Source organism: Lepidothrix coronata, unplaced genomic scaffold (assembly GCF_001604755.1).
Source record: "Lepidothrix coronata isolate B3197 unplaced genomic scaffold, Lepidothrix_coronata-1.0 Scaffold48, whole genome shotgun sequence".
In the NCBI taxonomy this organism is placed as follows: Eukaryota; Metazoa; Chordata; class Aves; order Passeriformes; family Pipridae; genus Lepidothrix; species Lepidothrix coronata.
Genome location: NW_016690228.1, coordinates 1,481,195 through 1,496,235, shown reverse-complemented (window position 1 = coordinate 1,496,235; position 15,041 = coordinate 1,481,195). Strand labels below are relative to the sequence as shown.

General features: G+C 45.6%; 1 protein-coding gene across 1 annotated transcript in view; it reads left to right on the top strand.

Moving 5' to 3' along the window:
- The first annotated feature begins 1,784 nt into the window (after positions 1–1,784).
- Positions 1,785–15,041, top strand: part of SIAH3 (siah E3 ubiquitin protein ligase family member 3) — a 52,463-nt gene continuing 39,206 nt past the window's right edge. Inside the window, exons 1-3 of the mRNA XM_017814997.1 lie at positions 1,785–1,812; positions 8,284–8,382; positions 9,548–9,664. Coding sequence (XP_017670486.1) covers positions 8,329–8,382; positions 9,548–9,664 — 171 coding nt within the window. The 5' untranslated portion in view covers positions 1,785–1,812; positions 8,284–8,328. The remainder of the gene's footprint in view (positions 1,813–8,283; positions 8,383–9,547; positions 9,665–15,041) is intronic.

The following is a 15,041-nucleotide window of genomic DNA, read 5'->3' as shown; positions in this document are numbered from 1 at the left end:
CGCTAATTGCTGGCAAGAGTTATGCAGGAGTTGTTTGTTTTCTGATAATAGGTCAAGACATAGTCATAATGGTCTTGATAGCTTGCTTTTGGGTTTCATGATGAGCTATCTGGATGCTCAGTTTTATTGAAGGCTCAGATATTTGGTAAAAAATGTCAAAAAACAATTGAAACACTGAGCCCCCAAAGAAAGGAAATAAGGCTTTGAATTACTGCCTGACTCTGATGTGCCATGATGAGCAATGCATGCAGTTATAGTCCCAGTGCTATTACTCACAAATCACACTGGGAATGCTCCCTCAGCTATTATTGCCAGCAGAGGGATGTTTTCACATCAAGATGTTTAACTCAAAGCATTCGCTTTGTTGGAAAAATCTTGGAGGCCAGGCTTTGGGAGTTTTCCCTTCAGCGTAAAGCAGCAGAGCTATATCCCAGGCTGGAAGCTTTCAGCTTTGGTCTTTGCTGGCTGCGCCAAGGTCAGGCTCTGCTCGCCTCTCAGGAGCTGGCTGTATCACAGCCAGAAATGCATGGTGTCAGCTGGGATTTGCACTGACAATATCGCTCTCGGTTTCAATGTGCATCCTCCGGCATGAAAAGCATTCCAGGAAGGAGGTGGCTGTATCCCCAGAGATGATAACCGATCTCATTTGAAAAACATTGGTTATTCTCTGGAAAACAGAGCCAAAATTAAGACATCATGCAATTAGGACTGTTGTCCCTTCAAATGATTATTTTTCACTAAAAGGTGTTGTTATTATTGGTGGAGAGGTGGCTGCAGGAGCAGTCTATTTGACAATTGTGTGTGACACCAGGAGAAAGAATCACCCGTTTATTTGCTATATAAATCAAATTAATTTAGTTAAATTTACAAACACAGGAAGAAAAGCAATAAAGTCTGTCCTGTGGCTGTGCCCCAAAACAGGCAACACTCAGTATTGAAACTGCTCTCCTCAGGGGAACCAAGAATGTGATGTGGCCGCAAATATTCATTTGGTTGTTGTCATTTCCACTGCTATGTATTTTAAATTTACTTCAAGCACTGTAGAAAACCTATACTGGTGAGAAACCTCCTGCCCAGAGGGACTTGGTGGGGTGACATGCCCACCAGTATGAAGGGAAGTTTTGCTGTCTTGCTCCAAGAAGAGTGAATTGAAGGTTTATAACTCTAGACATACTCCTTCTACCACACAAGGCAGGTCAATATTTATAGGAACATCTTCTGACTCCCTAAATCTCGCCTTCTGCCCCCCTCTGCTGCTCTACCAGCATCCTCTGCCCTGTCCATGCTTCCAGCTGAAGCACTGCACAGCATTACTCTTCCACCTGTGATGCAAAGAGAAGGTAAAAAGAGGTCATACTTGGACAACACTCCCCAGTATTTCTTGCCTTGGTATTTGCTGTGGTAGCCAAGGCAAGATGGGCTGTGATGTGGATTCAGGACACCACAGCCTGTCTCTCTGGCTCACAAGACACTAGTCCAGATGCAAAGAAACTGCAGAATGTAGCCGAGAGGGAGCTGGGTGGCTTTCACCATGCTGGACAGATGGCAATGGCAGGCATTGGTGTGCTTGGTCTCTGCTGACATCAGCATAATTACAAGAGCATATTGAGCTGAAGGACAGCCCAAAAATTCATTTCAGGGAGGACTGAAACAGACGAGAGCCACCTCTGTTTTTTCTTCCTGAGATTATCTTTCATGGTAAAATAAATAGTCTAAGTAAAATTCTGCCATCAGATACCTGTCTATAAATGCCACTGATGTCACAGGAGCATGTTCCATGGGGGAACATGGGAAGAGGATCTGGTCCTCCAGGTGAGGCCCTTCTTGCTGAGCAACCTTTTTTGTGTGCACTTTCTGGGCAGATGGGTCCCTGCACCATTGCTGACCAAGGTGGGCTCAACCTTAGCTATCTGTGGGCTGAAAAAATGCTGCCGGCTTCCAGGATGTCTTTGATACATGTGCAGATGGGAAAGGACGCATTCCAAGCTGTTACTGGGTGCAGTTCATGTGGGATGGGTGCCAGTGGTGATACACTGGGACACAGTAATCTTCTTAACAGCACTTGGCACTGAATGCTGCCTCTCATTCCACATCAATCTGAATCTCTGTGCCATTAGCTAATTGAACTTTGAAGAAATGCCTCAGAAACACTGGCATTGGCAGGCACATTTTTCAAATTATTAAATACAGATTTGGAAAGACTACATGTCCCACTTGGCCTCTGGTCATCAGTGGGATCTGCAAGCCTTTAGATGGCAGGAGCTTGTGAGACCTTCAGATAGTGATGGTGGACCCCGGTTTCACCAGGGATCAGGACTGCACAGAAAAATATTGCTGTAATCTGTCCCAAGGACTCTCATGAAAAGGGATTGGAAATTTAGAAAAGGGGTCTGAAATAAAAACACTTGTTCAACCATTCCCAGCCTGAATAATCGTTCTTGTGACCCAGAAAAGGAGAGACTTCGTTCTGTCTTGCTGGGTCATTTGGATACAGCCCTCCACCTCTGCTTTGTCCAGGCCCTTCTCCTTGGTGGGGAAGTGAGGAACAGCAGTACCTGGTTCATCAGGGCTCCTTTGCACTCCCAAAAGTTTCTCACCCTTTGACGTGAGCACAGCAAGTCTGTCTCATTCCTGCTACCTGTCTGTCCTTCGCACATCCCCTTGTGTGTGTCTCTGTGTTTATTTCAAAGCAGTTGGATTGAAAAAAAAGCCCACTGGGACTGTGGCAGCTCCTAGGGAGGCCCCCAGCCTCCTGATTATAAACCAGCGTGTGTAATTTAGAGCACACTAAGGAGATAAAAGGGCGTCAACTGCACTACCACTTCCCTTGGCTGAGCATTCCCTCTGGGAGCAAAGAGAGGGGCCAGAGACAGCCTCTCAGGCAGGCTTCCCAGCAAATGAAAAGCTCCCCATCCCTTAAAACCTACTCAGAATTAGACGCTGCCTCTGAATAAGCCACTGCCTGTGCTTTCAGCAGGAAAAGGAGCCTCCTCCATCCATTTCTTCTGGCTGCTGGTGGTTTTTCTCTCCAACACAAGGCAACTGAGGCAGATACAGTCCATCTACCCAGGTGATACGGCCTGAGGAATCAGGAATCTCTGGTCGACACTGTTAGGCTGGCAATTGAAAGCAATAGGTCCTTATGGTAATTTAGGCACCAGACAACCACTATGAATAGGAAATGATGGCAGTTATTTTATCTAGTAACAGCATGAAAATGTAAAGTGTCTTTATTGAGCTGCTGGCTTGCTAGTGAGAGCTAAAGGAGATGCTCTCTCGGGTATAACATTTGCAGAGAAGTGGCATGAGATATTGCCATAAACTCTCCCGTTAATAAGCGAGCAGAGGAAGACAGCGCATACCTAATGCAGCCGTGTGAAGGGACAAAATTAAGAAGGTGGAGGCAGAAACCTTTCTCTCTTGGCAGCAGAGGTACCCCAAGGAGAAACGAAGAATTCCCCTCCTGACCCAGCAACTTGAAAACTCATGTACTGCTAATATCAATGTAGGAAGGACGGTTTTGAAAGGAATAAAAGAAAAACACTTCTTACCACATTAGTGTCCTTCAATACCAGAGGGAAATGTAAGTTTCTGCCAAAGGGAGATTAACAGGAAAGCCCAGCTCAGCAGCTGTGCAGTGATGATGCTTTGCAGGTGGCCAGAGGGTGTAGAAATGACTTTTGCTCTGTGACAGATGGGGGAGACATGGCCCAAGCATGTGAACAGCAGCAGCATGTATCCCCAGTTATACCAGTCACGGTGCTGGATGTGCAGTGTTGCAAAGTAGCTCTGGGGGCGATGACCACACACGGTTGAAAGCGAGCTGTCCAGAGGGAGGAGGAAGGCAGCACTCAGGAAACGCTGGGAAGAACCTCTGAATTGCAAAATTGGTTCGAGTTCAGCAAATTCTATTTTCTCTGTAGTTTCATAAGACTGTCTGTGGCATTTGTCACTGATATCTTAATTGGCATGTTATTTAACTGCTTCATAGATTGCTTTTGATAGTTCTTGTCCAATGAAAGCTGTCCTTTGGAGAAAACAAAAACTGTTGAGACATTTAAGATCAGTTTCTGCTGATGTGTACAATTCCAGTGCATGTGTACAGTTCCAGAACAGCTATGGCTTATATTGCTGCATGCAGTCAGAATAGATTTCTGAAAACCTACGTGGCAAAATAATTCACCACAGATAAAGTATTTTGGTAAAGCCAACAACTTTTGGCAGTACTTTGCTTTTGAAAAAACAGCTGATTTTTAAAAAACAGGAAAAAAGATCTGCTGATGTTCTCACCTCTCATCATCGTAGACACTAAAAAAGATGAGAAAAGGGAGTACCTCCGTGCATTTCCCAGGGAGATCTGTAGTTCTCCTCCCTGTCCACAGGCAGCTCTGTCTCCCTTGTGGCTGCACTGAGTGGTGTCAGATCTGCCCTGCAAGTGAAGTGGAAGCGTGGGAATGGAGAACCAAAGGAGCAGACAAGTCACACCTGTAACCAGAGCCCCATGACACTGTGAGCCAAATGGGTCTTTTTGCTTCTGTACTCATTGGAGGTGAGAAGCGGACAAGGCTTGACAAGAGCGGAGGAGGAGGTAGAGAAAATGCATGGAGAAGCTGCAAGAGTGACCTGATCTTGGGCAAGAAAGGTGCTTTGCAAAGGAGACCCTATCTGTCTATTGGGTTTGCTGATGGAGGTTTTAGGCAAAACTATGTCTTCACATGGAGAAAGTCTGTGACGACAGAGGCTGCCCCAGTTCACAGTGAGGGAAAGCACAATGACTTTATGAAGGCAGAAGCTCATGCAGGAAAATAATTCAGACTGGAAAAAAAGATAAAAAAATGCTACTGGTGAAGATAAATAATCTTTGGAAGAACTTAGAACTTAGCAGGAGGTACCACTGGTCTCCTTCAAAGGAATCTTCAAAGCCAGGCTTTTTGGAAAGGATGGGCTCCAGTCAAAGCACAAAGCAGTCAGTATGAAGTTACATGTACTTTACAGGGGGCAGCCTGGAGGGCTGCAACTCTTCTGCCAGTTTTAAAAGTCGCTTCTTCTTCCAAAAGGTTCTGCTTCTCTAGAGATGTGCCCTGTAATGTCGCAAGATGACAGTTTTAAGTGCTTAGGGAATACCAGCAGAATGGACAGCAGATGGTGGTCCCTGCCCATGAACCAGTTCAAAATGGCATCTCCTGTAATCACTGCTGGGGACAGGGGGCTGGGCTGGAGGGATCATTGCGCTGAACTAGTGAGACTTTTCTTATGTTCCTGCTTAAAAGACAACAGAGGAAAATGATAACTAACAGTGCAAACATCTCTCCTCAAAACCTGCTGTGAGACCTGGGAGAACACAGGAAGCTTTGTACATTGTTTGCATTCAAAGGATGCAGAAAACTGCCTGATGCCCCAGTCAGGTCAAAGGAAACGCACCCTTAGTGTGCCCTATTGCCCCCACTATAAAGGACTATAAAAAGAGCTGGGCTGATGCACTCAGATGTAGACACACAAGGGAGCAGTGCCTAATTGGCATGGATCCTGCTCCTCCAGCCCCTGGCCAGACAGAAAACGAACCTTAGCTAGATGGAGGCAGTGACACATTTAAACACCCAGTTAACATCCCTAGAAGGCAAGGATGAAAATGTAAGAGGGATCCTTCCCTGCACCAAGGCGCCCATGCAGGCTGTCCCTGCTAGAGGGCAGCGACCGGTTAGATTGGTCTGGCTCCTTTCCCAAGGAAATATAAAAAGTGGAGCCAGAGTACATCCCACACCAGCCAGCCTTGCCAGAAGTCCTACCAGCAGTCAGAAACGTGGACACACAAGCAGGCTGGTTAGCTGCCCGAATGGACACTTGTGATACCCTGAGCAGCATCTGCCTCTCCTGTTCTTGGGATAATGACTAGTGCTGATGTTGTCCAAGTCAGGTTACATTTCTCCTATGGCTGTTGGTAATGGAGAGCACCCTAGTATCAGCTGCATGGGAATCATCCCAGGGGTGTCAGCAAAATATACAGATAGGATGAAAAGGAGCTTGGGTTTGCTATGTCTGCAATGTCTTGCAGAGCAGGAAGGGAGAGAGAGCATCATGTAGGATGGTCACCCCTACAAGTGCCCAGTCAGAAAGATTAAAAAAACTGATTGAAACTCAAAATCTCATACTGGATTTGGACCGAGCAATGCATCTTTCAGGCTATCATCCTGCCAAGTCATGCAGTGCTTAGATACTTGAGGGTTTCCACAAGCATTTTCCTTTCACCTGAAAAACCGGAAAACAGAAAAACTGGAAAGCTATTGCTGCTGCAGTCAGTTTTTATGTCTAGCTGATCCTATTACCATGCAAACCTGATGCAGTCGCAGCAGCAGCTGAGCTGTTAGAGCACTGTAATCCCATGTGTATTATGGTGATGCCACTTGAGCTGCTAATTTGGCAAAATCTGGATCCTAATGGAGATTCAGCCTATGGACTTCTGCCACTTCACACTTGTCTGTTACAGAATAAACCATCTTGGAAATAATGGCTGCAGTCACCGGAAATTTGTAACCAGCAATTTAATGGGATTCACCACGTGCCCCTTGCACATGAACTTATTCCTCGTCTCTCTGGCTGCCCCCATACAGCTCAATAATGCCATCAAGGACACGCTCCAAGGTTTGAGGCCAGGTAGGGTAGCAGACCTTGCATTCCCAAGCCTGGATGAGACCACCATGTACTCCAGTTAATGGGGTTATGCTGGTCAAGAGCCTCTGTTTGCAAAAGGAGAAGAAAGAACTGGATCCATACATGCATGCGAGACCACACTGCTGAGCTTTTGTTTGCAAGTGAAGCTGTGTGCACAGCCAGCTGCTGTGGCTCAGTGGGTGTTGGGTCCCTTGTCAAGCAGGTGCTAAATCCTATGTTGAAATGCCTTACCTGTTGTAAGCAGGTGCGGTGTGTAGGACTCTGGACAAAATACGGGCAGTAAAACAATTCCAAAAAGTGCTCCCATGAACGTGAACTCATGTGCTGAACAGGAGTTACCTTCAGATGTACTGAACACCCATTTTCATCCTTTTTCACAAATATTGGTGTCGGAGAGTTGTTCCTTGGAAGGTCACATATAGCAAGCGAGATGGGCACAGATGTATACAGGGATTTGGGCATTGCAAAGGTCCCTCACCATCCCTGAAGGTAGTCTTTGCTTTGAACAACAACAACCCTTTTTGTATACTAGCCCAGAGGCATGGATGTATATTTAGATTGAAGATGCTCCTATGCACCTGTGGGATCAGGGACACCTCTCCTCCCAACCCCCAGAAAGTAGCTGGGTCTCAAGGGGGCTGGACTGTGGAACTGCCAGAGCCATGAGACTATCTGGACAGCAGGGATAAGGGGTTCAATCTCTGTTCCCCATGGATATGGGGGTGCCCCCCAAGTCTAGTCATTCAGTTGAGTCAATCAGTCAAACAGAATTAATCTCCAGGAATTCAGGTGGCAATAACCAGAGTAAATAGAGAGGATGTTTTGCTCATTTAAGGCAGAATACTTGCACTGGTAACTTGCAGACTGAAATTTCCTAGTATAAAGTATTTGTGCAGCTACCAACTACAAATCAGGAAGAAACAAATAATAAATAGCTGGATGCTCACAGTTACTTTGGGAATGGAAAAAAAAATACATTTAAGCAAATCAATTCACTCACTTGTCCTCAAGTCTGCCTGAAAATATTCTCAAAGTGTCACTCAGCACTGCAATAATTATCTCCAGTTCTCATTTACAACCAAATGTTAAGAACTGAGAGATACATACTCCTTCCATCCTTAATGTTTTTTGGGGGGCTTGTGTAATCAACTGTTCCAGCATTCACATTTTTCACTTATTTATCTACTCAGACCTCCCTTTTTTTTTTTTTTTTTTTTTGATGCACAGGTTCTCTGCAGTCTGGCAGAACCAGAATTGCAGTATTGATTTAGGAAGAGGCAGTTGTGACAATACAGTCCCAGGCTAATTCTTGCGCTTTACAGGGGCTGCTCTGTCCTCAGCAGCAGTGTCACCCCCAGCATGGGGCTCACATTTAAAAAGAAAAAAAAAAAAATTAAAGAAAAGCTACTTTTCTCTGTTCTGATTTGAAGGGAAAAAGGATTACCAAGGCTAAATAAGCCATCTGAGTACTTAGCTAGCAAGCCTAAATAGCACCCTGATAGGAAGTTCTGGCAGAGAGCTAATTAAATTAACTCTCTTTGATTTATTAACAAGCAGAGCAACATATCACACAGGATTGTCCCATGAAATGAATGTGCTTTCTGATTCCCTCAGCTGCAGTCACCTCCTGGAAAACCCAGTTACAGGGACTCAAGTTTAATGAGACTCAATGGCTCGAGAGGGATCCCTGCCCACCAACAGAGATACGCACTGGTAATAATATGTAAAAGCATGTTTATTTTTGTTACACTTCCCTAATTCCTTTTTAATATCTAGGACTATCTAATGGCTAATTTGTAATTTCCTGCTCACCGATATGCAGATGAATGACAAGCAAAAGCCTTCTGCATGTTTAATTATTCTGTTGATTTAGAAGTCACTTTTCCCTCAGTGCAAGTTTCTCTCTGTGTGCTCTCATGCATCACGTATTTCATTATTTTTAGAAGCATGCTCTGTGCCTTTTTATGCTCTCATAGTTCCAGCATCCAGTAATTACCATGTTTTGTGTCCAACAGACCTGATCAGACCTGATTTACGCCAGCAAGTGTAAATCAGGAAAACATCACTGACTCTAAATGTAGTTATTCCAAGTTGCACCAGAGCAGAGATGTGACCTCTCCTATTTTTAGTGATGGGGGAAATGTTATTTGTGTGCTGAGACCCTTGTGAAGTAGCAGAATATAAAATTTAGAAAACTTCAGAGTGGTGAAAATCCAAATTGAAGCCTGTGAATGCACAGACGCGAATCTATTTATGTAGCAAGCTCTACTTCTGCTTAACCGCTGCAAGGAACTGTGACTCTCTTTGCATATTTGATTTCTCTCCCTCAGTAAAACATAGTCAGCTTAACCTATTTTTGCTACTTTCTAACAGTTTCACTGGTGGGGTTCTTCCTTATGCCTTACATGTAGCTTTGGTATCCAACTGCTCCTTTGTTAAATTAAGGCAATTAATAAATGGAGATGTTAAGCAATCAATTTTGCCTGCATATCTCCACAGCCTTACGTATGACTGGCTGTAATCACAAGATAAATGCAATGTGCTGATGTATGGTAATGTTCAATAATACATTCTCCGCCAGGCTCAATTCATCAGGGAGTTTCTGGAGGGGAGGCATTTGTTATTGGCTGTCTCCGGACCTCAAGGATAACATTTCTGTCCTTTCCATTGGCCGCCCCGCTGCTGCAAACCTCTTCCCGTCTTATTTTGATGATGAATATGAAGGCATGCTAAGCTGTGCTGGAGAGTAGCTCTCTCCAACTGCACTCCCTCCCCGGGCTCAAGGACTCAGGGGCTCCCTGACTGTTTCCCCTGCCCACTGCCAGCAGCAGCAGCAGCAGCAGCAACGCCAAAAGTTGTGATGCTTTTCTTCACCCAGTGCTTTGGGGCTGTGTTAGATCTTATTCACCTGCGGTTTCAGCACTACAAGGCAAAGAGGGTTTTCTCAGCTGCCGGGCAACTTGTCTGCGTCGTCAACCCAACACATAGCCTCAAGGTGAGTTAAAAATATATTTTTTCTTCTAACATCTCCTTGTTTTCCCCACCACCAGCACCCGTGTTTCTCCATAGGGAATGAAATTATGCTCTGGCAGCAAGAGGAGAGTGTTGTTAACACATTGCAGCCCTGGCAGAGAGGATGTTTGCATTGTCTGAATGCATGATTCCCTTTGGAGCAAAGGAGAAGCAACCCACTGCTCTGAGTGATTGTGGGAAGTCGCTGCTCCCTCTCCCCAAAGTTTTCTCATCCCTTTCACCCACATAATGAGCAGGCATGTTGCAAGCATGTAGTAAAAAATTATTGGAAGAGTTACTTGGATTAATTAACATCCCTTTTTTGGTGAAAGGATGCTGGGTGGTCTCTCAGGATGGCACCTAAGCACAGAGGGATGCTACCAGGCAGTGGGGAAAAGGAAGAGGGGAGGTGGCAGCAGAGGCATTTTCACTGCTGTTGTTTGCTCTTTCAGGGGAAAAAGGCTGTTTCTGTCTCCTGAGGGGAGTCTGAAGGTGTTCCTCTGGCGCTGAAAGCGTCCTTTAGCTGTTTGCAAGGTGAATCTATTTTAGGTGGAAGAATACATTTGCTTTAATGCAAAACTATTTATAGTCCCCATAAAACATTTCTCTTACTCAGACAGCTCTGGATTTCCACTGACAAAGTGTTAACAGCTCCATCTATACCAGAGCCTTCATGTTTGTAGTAGAGAAGCAGCAGCAGGGGGAGAAAGCAATCAGGAGGCTTTAATTACTTTATCACTGTAGTGAATGACCAACTTTAATGAAGTGGTTTCTGTTTTGTGGTCAGTCCTTGTGGCCCTGACCTGTGAAGTAGCTCTGCTATCCTGACACAAGCTCAGAAATTAATTTAATTCAGGACAACTTATTTTCGTCTCTGCTACAGTCCCTGTGAGGTACTTGGAGGGGTTGCAGGGAGCATCTTTCCTGAGCTACAGGTCCATGGGAGGTCTATTGATGGGGTAAATCCCTTTTCAGAGCAGCATCGCTCCCCCAGAATGGCATGTTTCCCACAGTTATATTTCCAGTTTCAGGCTGCGCTCAGGCAGGAAGAGGTCATTTCTAGCAGAGTGCCAAGTCCAGGAGGATTTCCAGGGGAGGCTGTGCTCTAAGCACTGCCGGCTGGGGCAGGCACTCACAGGGGATGAACTGCTTGAGTGCAGGCACTCCTCTCCCAGCATTGCACTCCTCCGTCAACACAAACTGAGTTAAAACTGCACAGCCCTCTCATTATCTGAAAGAATCTGATTGTCTGAATGGATAAAAGAAATAACTGCATTCCTAAGTGCATGGGGGGATTTTGTAAGTGAATGCTTCTGTGCTCAACTCCTTTTATGTGACTGTCTCCTGCTACTTTCATCTATAATTTTAATTAATAAAAAAAAATTTTGAGCAGAAAAAAAGGTTATTGAAGGTCACAACACAGTTTTAGTGCCAGTGGAACTGTCTGATGAGACTCCATAAGCACACTGAGGGGTGACTACTGCTCCACTGGTATCTAAGACTAGACCTGAGTTTATCATTTCAGGTCCTACCGAGTTGCAGATTTCACATTGTAGGAGCTGCAGCATTTTATCTTTGAGCATACAAAAAAAAGTTGGTGACTGTTACTCTGTGTTAAACTCATGGGGCATTTCAGTTTACTAAAATCCGCCATGGCCAAGCTCTTCACTGCTCAGACCCAGAGCCCAGTAGAGATGAATTATGCTGATACTGCCTTGGATTTGAATAATTTGAATGCAGACATTGGATACAAAACTCTCCTGGAAACAAACAAGACCCTCTAGGAAAAGGTCTGATGTGTTAGCAAAGCCCCAATAAGAATTATCTTGACCTGGGTAGGAATTGCTCTCCTGATAAAGTTACATTAGGAACCCTACAGCTAGTGTTTCTTCACAGGAGCCTGTTGAGACACCATATAGATAGACAAGCTGAGAAGAAAGCTCTCTGCTCTGGAAAACCCATCTCTCTGTAAAGTGAAACATGCTTTGAAAGTACTCCCAAGTTACCCAGCTCACATCAAGCTACATAAATACAGTGGGCTTTAGCTCTGATCTACTCCCCAGGTGTTCAGTTTCGTTTCCCATGAGCTCTGTGAGGAATGAATCATCACTTTGTGGCAGGACCCAGAGGAGACGGGTGGATTGGACCCCTTTGTGCCCAGCGTGACAGTACCAGTTCCCACCCAAAGCAGCCTGTGGGCCAGCACCAGCTGGCTCCGAGTAAGCAAGGCACCTTGTCCAAAACCTGGTGTCAGACACAAGCCAGATGAGCCAGCTTCTCCGGGTGCCCACTTCTCCCCCAGGGATACACAGGGAGGCTGTAGTTGCTCTCAAATGACGCCTGAGGGACCATTAAACATGAAAGGGCCAAATGTATTCCTCTGTGCTGCTTTACAGTATTATGGCTGTATGTTTCATAGTCTATTATTTCTACCTGGGTCATTTCAACTGTAACATTTTGTTGACAGCCCCCAAATGTATCTTAACAATTGACAAGTGGAGTGAAATCTGTATTAAGGTTTGCGGTCGATGAATACAAGCCTGCTAGGAAACAAGGGCTAGAAGCAATGTCATTTCTCTCCCTTCTCTTCAGGGCTTAAGTGTTTGTGCTAACTCCAAAACTGTAAGATCTTTGCAAAGGGATTATTTTATTCTGTATATCTACAACACTGGTGCAAGGGGGCTCCTGGTTGATTGGTGCAAATGATAAATGACAGGCATCATACTCTGCTGTGATTATGCTCATTGACATCCTTCACGCGGGTCAGGTCTTCAATCAGTGCCAACGCACATAACTCCATTAAAGTCAAATTGCAGCAGGACCTCCATTCTTGCTCCTTCCACTTCCGAGGGAGTGTTCAGGGATGATAGTGGGTTCCAGCCCACTCTGGAGGATCCATGGTTGGTGGTCACATATGTATGCTAGAGACTTGGCATCACGTAAAGCATTTGGTGAGCAGCAGAGGGCAGGGTACCCTCCAGGGAAAGGTTGCACTAGCTTCTGCTGTCACAGACCCACAGCTGGACCAAGGGGACTCTCTTGTAAAGTTATGCCAGCAAGCCGTCCTCATAATCACAGCCTGGACCTCTGACCATGACCAGAGCCCATCACTTACCTCTTCTTTTAGCAGAGGTCCGGAGGTTGGTAGAAAAACACACACTTAGAAAGAAACCCATGTATTTCTTCCCACTGAAAGGCTCATTAATTGGCAAGGCTGATGAGTGTTTCAGTGTTTTTTAAAGGGCAAGATGGTAGAAGTGTCAGCACAGACACCTCTATTGATCTGCTGTTGTTTTCCCTGTGCACAACAGCCTGACACAGGCTAAGACAATTCCTGACACAAGAAAGACAATTTTGCAAATGTCTCCCACTGTTTCGATGGTTTGTCAGGAGTATGAATGGGGGGGGAGGTATTCCAGAGCCTCTTTGTCCTTCTTGCCGCTTTCTGCTCTTTGTCCTCCCATGAGGTTTCCCAGACATAGCAGCAGCATCTTACAGCACAATACTACACTGGGATCAAAATTCACTTGCCAAGCAGAGAAAACCACTTATTTACCGCACTTCCATAGGTCACCTTCGTCCTCAGTCATATTATACGCATTACCTTGTAACCTGTTTCCATTCAAGCGTGTGGTCAACCTGACATCTCCCCTTGGAGAGACACAGTCAGGCAATAGAGCTCCTCAGCCAAGTGGATGCTCCCTCCAAGGCTGTATTAATTGAAGGAACACCGTTTATGCCACTGGCTGCAGGTCCCAATGTGAAGGGAAAGTTTTAAGGTGCTCCATGTGCATGGAAAAAATGAGCAGGGTTTGCTCATCCTGCAGAAATGAGGCTCAATGAATTCCTGCACACTTCCCCCTTTGTTAATAGCAATTCTCCCCAGCACTGCTAATTGCACCCTGCAAAGAAGCTGAAGGTGTGGAGAAGCTGAAGGTGTGGGAGGTTGTCCTCACTCCTTAGCTGGCAACAGTCCCTGTCCCCAAAACCAGCGGCACACAGCAGGGGACTGCAGTGCAATCACAGCTCAGCCAGGTGCCGATGCTTGGCAAGATGTTGCATACGGCTGGATAAAACAGATTCAAGGAGTTACTGGCTTTTTACACACAACTTTAACTCTTTGGGGAGTGTGAAAAATGTTCTTATAAAGAGTAAAAATGTGTGTTTACAATGCTGTTGTAAAAAACACTGATCTCCACCTCTGTAGAACTTCAAAGAACTTGCTGAAATACAAAAGAAACGCATTCAAACGAGGGCATAAATAGTTCAATCTTATATTTGAAAAGGATCCTAACATGGTTTATAGGGCCAAGATGTCATTTAGCAATTTTTTAAATCAAAAAGCAAATCTGCTCTGACTTAGGGAAGGGATTTGAATCATGTTACAACAGTTTGGCTCTGCACGCAGTGGCCAGCTAAATAGCATTGTAATCCACTTTATCCCCAGTAGGATTAAAGTGCTATGATGCATTACACCCCCATGAGATTTATTTGTTTGGAAGGAGGAGAGTGACTTTGAAACCTGTTGCTAACAACCCCCAGATGTCCTTTGCCACCATCTCAGCCCAAACACCCTCAAATCTCCCCTGTAGGGCTATGATTTGGGGACTAAGTGGCATTTGGCCCCAGTGTCCAGCAGGGTTGTGACAGCTGTGTCGAGAGGACCTGCAATACCCACTGCTGCCTGCAAACCTGGGATCCTGGCAAGGTGCCTATGTCCCATCCTGGCTGTAGGACAGGCTGTGTAAGCACTGGGCACCTCAGACTTTTAAATCCTTTTGTAGGTATGTGAATAGCAGCAGGTAGTGCTTTGACAGCCCTCCTTCAGCCCTGCCTCTGTTTGAAGGGCTTTCAGCAGGCAAAAGTGGAACTTGAGTTGGCCACGAGCACTCTAGAAGCCTCAGTCTGTCCTGCAGATGTGAGCATAATGGTGCTCTGCAGAGGTGAGGCATAGCATGCTCTGGCAGCTCTCCTCAGGGACTCTCCATTCGCTGCTGCTACCTGGTCCCAGGAACTCGTCTATCCAGTAAACCATTAACCTTAAGCCCGCAGATCCCTGCACCAGCCATGGGACTACAGCACAGGGCAGCATGGACGTTACTCCAAGCATGCTGCAAAGCAGGACAGCTCTGAGCTTCAGTGTGGTCTCACAGAATATCAACTACAATGTCTCCTTGGGAGAGGGAGGGAAAGAGCTCCCACTTCAGAAGTTTCTGCGTTAATAGGCTCTGGCTTCCTTCTCTCACCTCCCACCCCAAACCCACTGCCGAAAATTAATTACCACTGTTAACTGGTCCTGCCCGTTATGCTGCAGCTCCGGAGAAGGGATACGGTGGGTAGGCATTGAGTCCTTTCCTACC